Source organism: Clinocottus analis, unplaced genomic scaffold, assembly GCF_023055335.1.
Source record: "Clinocottus analis isolate CAN_PGR_092001 unplaced genomic scaffold, fCliAna1.0.p SCAF_28, whole genome shotgun sequence".
Taxonomy (NCBI): Eukaryota; Metazoa; Chordata; class Actinopteri; order Perciformes; family Cottidae; genus Clinocottus; species Clinocottus analis.
Genome location: NW_027176020.1, coordinates 3,195,901 through 3,207,190, shown reverse-complemented (window position 1 = coordinate 3,207,190; position 11,290 = coordinate 3,195,901). Strand labels below are relative to the sequence as shown.

At 43.4% G+C, this 11,290-nt stretch overlaps 1 protein-coding gene across 1 annotated transcript; it reads right to left on the bottom strand.

Moving 5' to 3' along the window:
* Positions 1-21: 21 nt before the first annotated feature.
* fsd1 (fibronectin type III and SPRY domain containing 1) lies at positions 22-10,288 on the bottom strand. The gene is made up of 13 exons (XM_068593121.1): positions 10,123-10,288; positions 9,317-9,412; positions 9,077-9,208; positions 8,008-8,109; positions 7,785-7,807; positions 7,232-7,353; positions 5,357-5,566; positions 5,169-5,267; positions 4,286-4,436; positions 4,082-4,164; positions 2,964-3,215; positions 2,273-2,361; positions 22-2,171 (listed from the first exon to the last, which is right to left on the bottom strand). The coding sequence occupies exons 1-13, from the start codon at positions 10,135-10,137 to the stop codon at positions 2,061-2,063; spliced, it is 1,485 nt and encodes a 494-aa protein (XP_068449222.1). The 5' UTR covers positions 10,138-10,288; the 3' UTR covers positions 22-2,060.
* Between the last annotated feature and the right edge of the window lie 1,002 nt (positions 10,289-11,290).

Sequence of the window (11,290 nt, the reverse complement as noted above, 5' to 3'; positions counted from 1 at the left end):
ATTAAAAACAGTCCAAATGTGTTTCTTGCTTTTTTTTGTTTTTATTACTCGTGGAAGCAGAAATCCAAGAACAAAGTGCTCTCGCTCCTTTTATCACCTCAATGCATCATAGTGGAAAAAAAATCTATTTACAATAAAACTGTGACGCTGTTGTCGGCGTGTGAACATAAAGTCAGCAGGCTGCAGTTATTCAGGAGATGCGAACACAAGGAGCAACGATGTTACACACTTCAGGACTTCATGACGTCAGCTTTCCCACCCGGGTGGAGCCTAAACCCGGCTAACTCTCATAATACAAGGTGTTAGCTGAGGATACTTGCTAGCGAGTTGCCGTATTTGGACTATAGACTCGTAATGGGATTCCTCTTCAGCAAATAAAGGAGTGTTATCGGGTATAGAGACACACACACTACACACAACAGGCATTTGGGGTGCAGTCGGGTGAATAAAATGAATACAGTACAGTTATAATCGGACGACTCCTCTACGTAAAAGCGGATAAAAGCTCCCTGCTAACGTCTTATAAACCTCAGACCCGACTACAGAAAGTGAAACGCCTCCGGGTCTGCATGCCGCGGCAAGAAATGACACACAACGCCCCGCTAATGTGTGTTTAAAAATATCCTGATGTAATGAACTACATTCTATATTCAGTAGCATCGACGAGGAGCAGAGTGTTATTTGGGTTAAATAGGCCGGCTGATTGGTCGCGGCGGACTCAGCGGGTGATAATTACCACTAAGCTACGTTTTAATGACACGGACGACACCTTTTTAATTAATACAGGAGGGCGATTTGTGAACACACAAGTCTGCAATGCATTTTGAACAACACACTTATAAAGCTGTAATGTCTCTGTAAGCATTCATTAACATTATTAATGATTTATAACACATTTTAAAGCATTTTATCGTGACTTATAAAGGGTCAAGTATCGTAAAATGTTATATTTGCATCATTTCAATAAATAGTGTTTTAATACATAAGTATTTTTATAATGGATTAGAATAGTTATATTACATTATGTCATTATAATGAACTCTAAGTGGTCATTGTTTGCTTTAAGTGAAAAAAAATCAACACACAAACCTTTATTATTAGAATTATTCTAATTATAACAGTGTTAATAACGCATTATAAAAGATTATAATGTATTACTATGTAATGTACCCTTATAAATAGATAATTATAGCAGTAAAATGTATGTTATGTTTTGTGTATTCTTGAATGTATTCAATATTTCTTTTCACTTTTCTTAAAGCAAACAATAAACACTTAGAGTAAATTAAAAGTCACATTATAAGGTTCTATTATGTGATTGTAATGAATTATGAAAATATTATAATGTAATACATTTAGGGGAATATACATCTAATACACACTTAACCTTGAAATGCATGAAGTATTATGATAATTGACCTTATAAGTTATTATAAAATGCTTTATGTGTTTTGATTATTGTAATAAATACTTATGAATACTTATGAGTGTTTACAACTATATATATGGAGTGCGATAAGCAGATAATAACGCGTTATAAGTGTGTTTATGATGCATTATAGACATGGAAGTGTCACCACGCTGCTTTGCAGTGAGAGAAGCAGCACGGTGGTGCTCAGTTTGGAGATGAGGAGGAAGGCACAGGGAGAGAGCAGGCAGGACGCCGAGCCTGCAGCTGTCGACGGTACGACTGACAGTTTTGGTGATGGCAAGGAAGGAAGGAAGGAAGGAAGGAAGGAAGCGAGGAAGGAAGGGCAGCGGCCAGCGCTAAGTCTTTGCTCTAGCAGCAGTGGAGCGGTGCTTAAATGACATGAGAGGAAAAAACTAGTAAGACTAACAGCTAAAGTGTCTCCGACAGCCAGCCAAACATCTGTCATCTGTCACCGATGACTCACTCGTTTCCCAGAAGAAAAGTAACCCGTTGACGCAACACGGAGACGGGAACAGGCGGAACCATCGACCTCCGGCGATGTCACTCTGTGATATGATGCGGCTATGACGTGGCAGCCGGAGCAGAGGCGGGAGCGGTCGGCGGCGTCCGGCCGTCCGGCCGTCCGGCGCTAGGTGAGGCTGGCGTTGGAGCTGCTGGTGCCGCTGTTCTTCCTCTGGCCGCTCTGCACGGCGCTGGGAACCTGCAGGCCCGTCACGACGGAGAAACTACCGTTCCACACCTGCAGGAGGCGGAAGAGGCGGCGCGTCAACAGGCAGCTAAAACACACAAGGAGGTCAAACGGATCAAACATTCCTTTACATAAGGAACTTCTTCTCTCACCATGAAAGCCGGTATGACTGGCTGCTGGAACTTGGTTTTGAAGGTGTGCATCAGCTGTTTAGTTTTGGGGTTGTAGAAGGATAGGGTACCTGCGGAGGATGAAGACGTACATATTTGTAAAAATAAAAAGAAGGGCTACATGTTTTCACTGTTTTTTTTCAACATAAATTTAAAAAAAGATCAATTTTTCAGAGTGAAACACTCCAAAAAGGCAAAGATGTTTCATTTTAAAATGGTATAAAAACACAGAAAAGCAGCAGTTAATCTGTTTTTACTGATCTTTTTGTCAGTGGACTAATGTGACACTGTTTTTGTCTGCTATGTTTTTGTGCTGCCATCTTGTCTTCCATTCAAAAGAAGTGTCTGAACTCAAAGAGACTTACCTGTTGAAATAAAAACTGGATGAATGAATAAAATCTTAGAAGATGAAACCACAGATTGTTTGACATTTGTCCTCAATGAAACAACAAATCACTTTGTTGATTAACTTCTGACTTCAGCACTAAATAAAACATGAAAAGGTGCTATTTTATATGGACTCACAAACCCAATAATTTAAAAAAAAAATAGAATAAGGACCACAAAAAAGAAGCGGATCATTTGCAACATGTTTCGTGTCATGTCTTTGACATAAATGTCGATCCACAAAGGGATCATTTAGCGGGTTTTGGGATGTTTTTTGTGTGGTTACCTTCGTCGTAGTGGACGTAGACCCCGATGCTGCTCGGGATGGCGCAGTCCAGCGCTCGGGCCTTGTTGTTGTGCTTCGCCGTGAGGCTCTGCTGCAGCCAGTTGTTGAGGTGGATGCACCAGGAGGCGCTGCTCTTCCCCAGCTGGTCGAACCGCCCGAGGCTCCGCAGGGCCACGCCCACGGCGAAGGCCTTGCTCTCCTTGTCGAACCGCACCTCCCAGTACTGCTGGCCGGCGTCGATCATCGTGTCGGCTGTCACGACACACACACACACACACACACACACACACACACACACACGCAAGAGCCCGGATCATTTCAACACTCTCAGACACAGGGAGAGGAATTCCCTCTCCTCCTCCGTAGATTCATCTTTAAGATCTTTAAGAACGATCACGCCGCCATTTAACGTCTTTTATAAGAAGTAACGAGGCCCCGCCTTTAACGCAGCGTCATGTTTTATTTGTACGTCCGTCAAACCATCCAATTAAATTCATGACTTGACTTTAAGAAGAAATAAGGAGCGTCTAAATAATGGCACAAAATGTGTGCAAAGAGGTAGAGTCTAATTTAAAAAGGGCTAGTGTGCAGAGTAGCGGGGATTTAGTGGCACAGAAGGAAATATTATAGTCATAACTATGATTTAATTTGTGTATAATCACCTGAAACTGACGACCGTTTAGTTTTTCGTGTGAGAATGAGCCTTTTCGTTGTCTACAGAGTTTCTACAGTAGCCCAGAGCGGACAAACCAAACACAAGCTCTTGAGAGGGAGGCTTTTGCGGTTTTCCATGTTACCTAAAGGCCACTGAAGTTCTCCGACACGCTTAAAAAAAGGGTAGCGTGAGCTCAACCTCACCACTAGATGCCACTAAATCCTCCACGCTGTCCCTTTAAATGTGGTTAAATATTATGAAGGAGCATTTTATTTTTCTTCCTACCTTTTCAGGAGCGTGACAAGCGTCCTGGAAGCGAGCTAACTAGGCTAGTGTAACAAGCGGCTAGGAAGCCCTGACAGCCGAGCTAACGAGGCTACGTGGGTCGCTAGTCTGGTGTGCTTCAACCTCTTTGAGATGTTGTGCATGCGTGTTGTGTTGTGTACAGTGTTCACACTCTCACCCAGCACGGTGTAGGACTCTGCTGTGAATCTGTCTCTGCCGGGCCGGGCGCTCGGCACTCTCTTGGGCGACATCAGGGCCGACCTGAGGAGACGGACGGTACACAACACACACTCAAGGATCCGTGTTTGTGTGTTCTTAACGACGGGAAGCGCACAACGACCACGCGGCCGCGCGAGTTGTTTTTTCTCTCCGGACGCCTCACCTGGCCGGGGAGTGCATCGGGGAGTTGGTTCGCGTCTTTTCCTTGCGGATGTCCAGAATCTTTCCCCCGCCGGTGCTGTCCCACTCCACGCTCAAGTCCTCCACCTTCAGGTTCTGGTGGCAGGACGCGGCGTCCAGCTTGAAGGTGAAGGCTGCGGACAAAATGGAAAAAAATGAGTCAGAGTCCAATGTTCACGTCTCGATCTACAAAGACTCCGCAGATGGAAAAGTTAAGCTCCCTAAAAGTGAACCAATTAGTAAAAAGAACAACAACGACATTAATAAACTCAACCACCTCTTCATAAAAACCTGTTCTGGTTCGCTGGCAGTGAACGGGGTGCGCGCCCTATGACTCATGCTTATTGCTGTTATTAATGATGTTATTGTTATAGGGAGGTGTTATTAGTGGTATATAATAAGTAGACATGATTATTGATATAATTATATATGGTGTTGTATAATATCATTTATTCAATTTGTTCATTTACTTATTTCCTTTTCTATTGGTTCCCGTAGCTCAGGCACACAAACGCATGCACGCACACACACACACACACACACACATGCACGCACACACACACACACGCATGCATGCACACATGCACGCGCGCGCACACACACACAAACACATGCATGCACGCACACACACACGCACACCCACACACATGCACACACATGCACACACACACTCTCTTACTCTCTCTCTCTCACTAACACTCACACTCTCACACACACACACACACACACACACACAAATCACCATCGTCCTGACTAAATGTTGGTAATCAGGTAATTCCTCTCGTTCTATTAATGTATCGTCTTCTTCTCCTGCAGTTCAACATAAATAAACAAAACAATAAAACACACTTTGTGTGTTTCCTCACCGTGTGTTTCTAGCGTGACCGGCTCAGAGAACTCTCCCGCCACGGCTTTGTTACACGCTTTCACCCTGAACGTGATGTACCGGGTGTCAAAGCGGAGACCTAAAGAGAGTGAAAAGCATCCTGTTATGAGTCCAGTCCAGACAACACACACACACACACACACACACACACACAGCACCCCGTCCTACCGGTGAGTGTGTACTCCATCTCCCGGATCCCCTCCAGCACCATCCAGGGGTAATCCTCCCTGATGCGCGGCGGGCCCTCGTGGTTGGTGCGGCGGTGCTCCACGATGTAGTGGTCGATCTTGCTGTCGGGCTCCGGTAAGGTCCAGACCACCGTCACCGTGTTGTCGCACACCTGGCACTCGGACACCTGGATCTCAGGAGTGGCGGGAACTGGAGAGAAGACACGGTTTGTCCTGTTAGAATGAATGTCCTCAAAAACAGCTCACGAGTGACATTTGAGCCGTCAAACGGGAACAATGTCACACCTGCATTCATTGATTTTTACCACTTGGGGGCAGAATTGCCCTGAAAACAAGCTGACAGCTACACAACCAACGTTCCCAGATCAAATTTGACAGTTTTCCAGCTCAAACACAACTTAAAACACGTCCACCTTAATAAAAAAACAGCCCAGATCATAACCTGGTCACAAACCGGTGTAAAACCATAAAAAAAAACACAACATTAGCACACAAATCTTCATGTCTACGTCACATAACCATAAACAAATAAGCTATTGAAACCCACACAGTCAAAACGACACAAAATTACCATTTTTATGTTAAAGTAGCTCCTCCGTTCTACTTAACGACAATAAAAATACAACAATCAAATTAAATAGTCCAATAACGAGGTATATATGCGTGTCTTTGAGCATAAAAACAGCTACTTTGGTGATTTTGTTTTTACAATATTTTCAAATGTTGACCAAAGCAGCATGAATTTCACCTACCGGCCCAACTTAATGTAGCTTAAAGTAGCTTACTTTAACACTGCAGCTAACAAGTTGGTACACATATGTAAAATGTCAGCGTCAATCAGACACGTTAGCAACATTATTCAATAATTTGGAGAAATGTTTTTGTCCACGCGATACATTTTTAGTCTATTATTCAGTAGAATATCCGTCTCTTTAGCTGCTAAATGTTCAGCTACCGTCACCAGCTAACCGCTAACTGAGGACGACTCGTGGGAAATTAAAACGACAGCGCTGCGATGAAAAGAGGTTAAAGAGCCGCACGCAGCTGCAGAGTCGGCCCATAACTTCTCTGTGGTTTCATCGCTGTGAGCGGCCTTACATAATGTCACGCGACTCCAGCATAAAGTAATGACAACTGGAGCTTTTTCAATCCAATGAGACACCAAAAGAAACAGCTGATGAACGACGGAACAATTCGCCAAAACGGTGACACGTATTATTAATTGAAAATGTATTTTATATCAAGGTTGAAAGACAAATACAGTTTGTGTTCATACTCTGTAGCTAACCCGAAGGCTGCTTTAGTTAAATCCGTAACCATATAAATACAATTCTGGCTTTGATTGGGTCCTAAAAAAACTGATCTTTCCTACTTATATTATGAAAACAAGTGAATAAATCTGTTACTACAGTAAGAAGAGTTGTTTTTTCATTCAAATTAACTCGTCCAAAGAACAGATTGTGTCTTGAAACATGAAAGTATGATGCGCATTGAACTAGATTCATGAAAATCAGGACTTGATTCTCAAAAAATACTTGAAAAAAAAATATTTCCAATGCAAACAAGCTGTATATTTTTACTACAATAGGGGACCTTTTCACATGTTTTTGGAAATTTAGATAATTGATAATGTTTTTTGAATGTATTAATTAGTAAAGTAACCAGTAACTGCAGCTGTTAAATAAATGTATTGGAGCAAAAAGTGACATAACTCCTTCTGAAATGCAGTGCAGCAGACACATAAAGCAGCGTGGAACTCAAGTAAAGTACTGGTGTGTGTCTGTGTGTGTGTACTCAGTTAGATTACATCACCGGTGTCATGACGGTGTTCGTTTGCAATAAAAGTGTCGCAGACCTGGGAGAAACTTGAGGCCCTGCAACACCTCCCTCTCCTGGCTGAAGTCCACCATCAAGTGACTCATGTTGTCGCTGGCTTTCGCCTTCAGGGAGAGGCGAAAGGCCGGAGCCATTGTCACGCTGCGGACAATGAGAGACACACACAAACACACACACACACACACACACACACACACGGAGTGGAAAACAAGCGTTGTTCATTATTCAACATCAAAGGCACAAAAAAAAAGACAGGTGACTCTGAAAGGCCCGCTAACTCGACGTCAGGGTCTAACCACAGAAAAGTCATGGAGCTAATGGAGGTTTAAGAGCGGCGCTTTGAGGAAGAGGAGGAGGAGGAGGAGGAAGAGGAGGACTGACACAGGATGGTACAGACTAGAGAAGACAGAGGGAAACACACAGACAAAAGGCTCTCCATAGTGCGTATTGTCTACCAAAATGGGTGCGGTGGCTTTTTGAATGCATGCACGCTACATTATTGAGACGGCTGAGCGGTCACAGGAGGCTATGAGGGGGGAGAGGGAGAAGCAATGGAGGGCCGAGTACCATACCTATCCTTAATGTCTTTGGCTGCCTGGAGAGGAGAAGCAGAGAGATACAGAGAGAGAGAGAGAGAGAGAGAGAGAGAGGGGGGAGGGAAGGAAGAGAGAGATACGGAGCGAAGAGAAATCTGAGTTGTAGCTCAATAACTGCTCGTACGACACCACTGGAAGGACAAATTAAAGATGATGTATATCAACATGGATGCTGGGTGTCACAGTGTGAGTCAGCTACCTGACTGAAACCGTCCGTCTCAGAGGAGCACAGCGTCTGGTTGGCCAGCTCCAGCAGCTCCTCCGAGCTCTCCAGGGCTTTGGAGCCGGCGCTCAGCTGACTCTGAAGGAAGAAAACATAAACAAAAAGAAAAACATCGTCGGTTCGGGTTTTTTTGTGTTTCATTTGCTTCGTCTTTCGGTACATAATGGGACCAGTGTGCTCGCCGCAGAAGCGACGGGGCCGCTAGCGGCGTCACCGGAGAGTCACGGCTCGGTCCCGAGGGTTGACGGAGCTTTTAGAGCTCTGAGGGTTATGCAGACGGTGGTATTTCTGAATTAATAACGTCATGTTTTTCATAGCATGCGAGCTGGGAAATAAAAAGGGAGCGACTTCAAGTTGATAATAAGCCATTTGTGCTAACAAAATACATTTTAAGTGTTCTTTGCGTTCGCCAAAGCACAACATTTTGCAGACATTTTTGCAGAAAAAGTGAGTTTTCTTATCATATTGTATCTAATCTTTGGCCACGTGGAGCTACTGTTGCAATATGAATCCACTTTCAGAAAACAGTAGTCTAATAAGTCCAAAGAAAAATGACTACAAGGAGAATTTATTCAGTATCGATGAAACTATAACAGGGTTATTAATATCAATGAAACGCACAGGTAGAACATTTTGAAAAAAAAGCAAGTGGAAAACATCTGAAAAACACAATGTTAGCGTTTTTACTATTTTTTTAAATCCGGAATTTTGACAATCGATAAAAGTAGCGATTTAAAAAAATGTAACGGAATAATAGAACCAGATTTTAAGACTTCAGACAAACATTGTTTCCTATCATAATCAATAAAGTCTTCAACTTATCTACAGATGATCGAACTGTAAAAAAAACTCTTATCATCATCTCTGGATTTTGTATTTTTACCTTTAAATATAATATTTAAAGGTAAAATATCAGGTGTTCATTCATTTGAGGGTCAAGATTAGGCAACAAATGACGAGCAACAAATGACGAGCAACAACGTCTTGCTGTTAAATGCCAACAACAAGCAATTACACAATAATAATAAAAGACAACAGCGGCTACCTGCAGCTCGTACACGCGGCTGGCTTTCTCCTGCTTGATGCGCGTCACCATGCTCTCCTTCATCTCGTCCAGGGCCGAGTGCAGGGAGGCGAACTCGGCCTCCAGGTCCTCCTGGACTCTGTTGGAGTTCGCCTGGAGCGACGAAAAAGAAAGGGAAAGAAAAAGGAACAACACAGGAAGTAAACCTTGTTCTGTATCCGGATGAGTGTAGTTTTGTGTGTGTGTGTTTGTTGTTGGTACCTCTAAGTTGCTGAGGCTCTGTTTGACCGTGCAGACGAAGTTTGAAATCTCCTCGTTCTTCATGGCCAGCGTGTGCGTGATCTTACGCAGAGACTCCTAAAGAAAATACACAAGTACAGTAATGAATATGCAACGTTTAGCTATTCCTGAATAATAATAATTGAAAAAAAAAAACAGAATGTGGTTCATTCAGTAGCCTCAAAGCCTGCAGAGTGCTGCAGGTTTCTCCTCTAAACCCACTAAACCCACTTTGAGTGCATCCTGAAGGAGGAGGTGGACTAGCATCTGTTCCTCAGATCGGATCAGAGAGGGACTATATAACCTCAGAGCACCGGGAGGGAAGGACACTTCACTGGCGGAAGGATGCGCATAAACATAATCTAATAATGCAGCTCATCCTGCATTGAACAGCCGACTTCAAACGCCCTCTGTCCACATCTCATATGTATTATGCATCATCTAGCGGGCGCAGTGAACGAGCCCATTCATACTGGAGGACTGTGTAAATGTGTATTGATGCGAGAGGAGCTGCACCAAGGCCCCCCCCCCCTCCCTCCCTCCCTCTCTCCACCTCTCCTCCACCCTTTCCCCGCGACTATAACGCCGATGCATCGATCGCAAACTCCTCGATGGCATAAATCGAGATAAATCCCAAATATAAACCGGCGCTGAGTCCGAGCCGCATCCACAAACTCCCCGCAAATGTCTGCAGCTCGTCCCCCCTCCTTCCTTTGTACGCTACGCCCTGAAACGGCTTCTCGTCCCCCCTTCCCAAGCCGTCAGAGACACCTGTTCCTCGGGCTCACCTTCTGGTCCCCCATCTCCGAAGCACCAGGCAGCGGCTCGAGCCGCGAACACCGCCGGTTCTGCCGCCCCGTCGCCCGGGTCTTCTCGGTTCAGTGGCGCCGCGGAGCTGGTACTGATGCTGCCGGAGCGCGACGCATCTTCGGACGGACACCAACCACCAACGCCTTCGGGGGGCCGCGAGTGCGTGGCGCGCATGCGGCCGGAGAGGATTCTGGGTACTGATGTTTCGCGGGTGCTGCGTTCAGGTGCCGTCGGAGAAGAGGGGAAAAAAAGGATGTAAAGAGGGGATTTTATTTTGGAATTTAAACGTGTTTTTTTCTTATAATTTTTTTTTTACATTATTTTGAAAAACATATAGACGGTTTATACTTTTGATCACGTTAATCACTTCAGCTGGTGCAATATAAATACATTTTCAAATCAATTTTATTATGTCTATATATAAATCATTGCTAGTGTGGATTATTTACTCTTTTTATTACTGTTTATTTATATTACCTTTAAAAAAAAAAAAAAAATTCTTTTGTGTGCACTTTGCCTGTCTGCTGCTGTAATCCTGCAATTCCCCCACTGCGGGACTAAGAGCTTTACAGCATAAAATCAAGGCTAAAATTACAATTACTTTGACAATCTACACAAAAAATGACAGGTTAGTACAACATGTACAAAATGCAGTAGTCCAAAATCTACACCATACGTGTTTCATTTTCACCTCTTTACTCCAGATTAAATTAAACATGTTTTTTATGTTTAAAAAAAGGGGTTTTAAAAGAAATAAAATGAATAAATAAGGAAAACAAGTCTAAACAAAGCCTGATATTAAGTGTCAATATGGGAATGATCCTCTAGGAACATATGTGAAATATTATGTTTATTATAGTTACTGGTTATAATGTAACAAGTAAGAACAATCCATTTCCTACTGTTTCATGGCATTAAATAAAGAAGCATCTTTACACAGATATCTCTACATTTTTATCCAGGCAGCAGAAACAGAAACAATGTCTGACAATGCAGGGTGTGCTTTATCTGCCTGGTTGTGCGTAACACAAACTGAATGAATTAATCCTGAGTGTTGTTTTTATCATCAGCTTGTTGGGGAACATTAAGAAAAGTACATCTTTTATTGACTGATCTTTATTGACGGGATCCAATAGTGGAACAAAC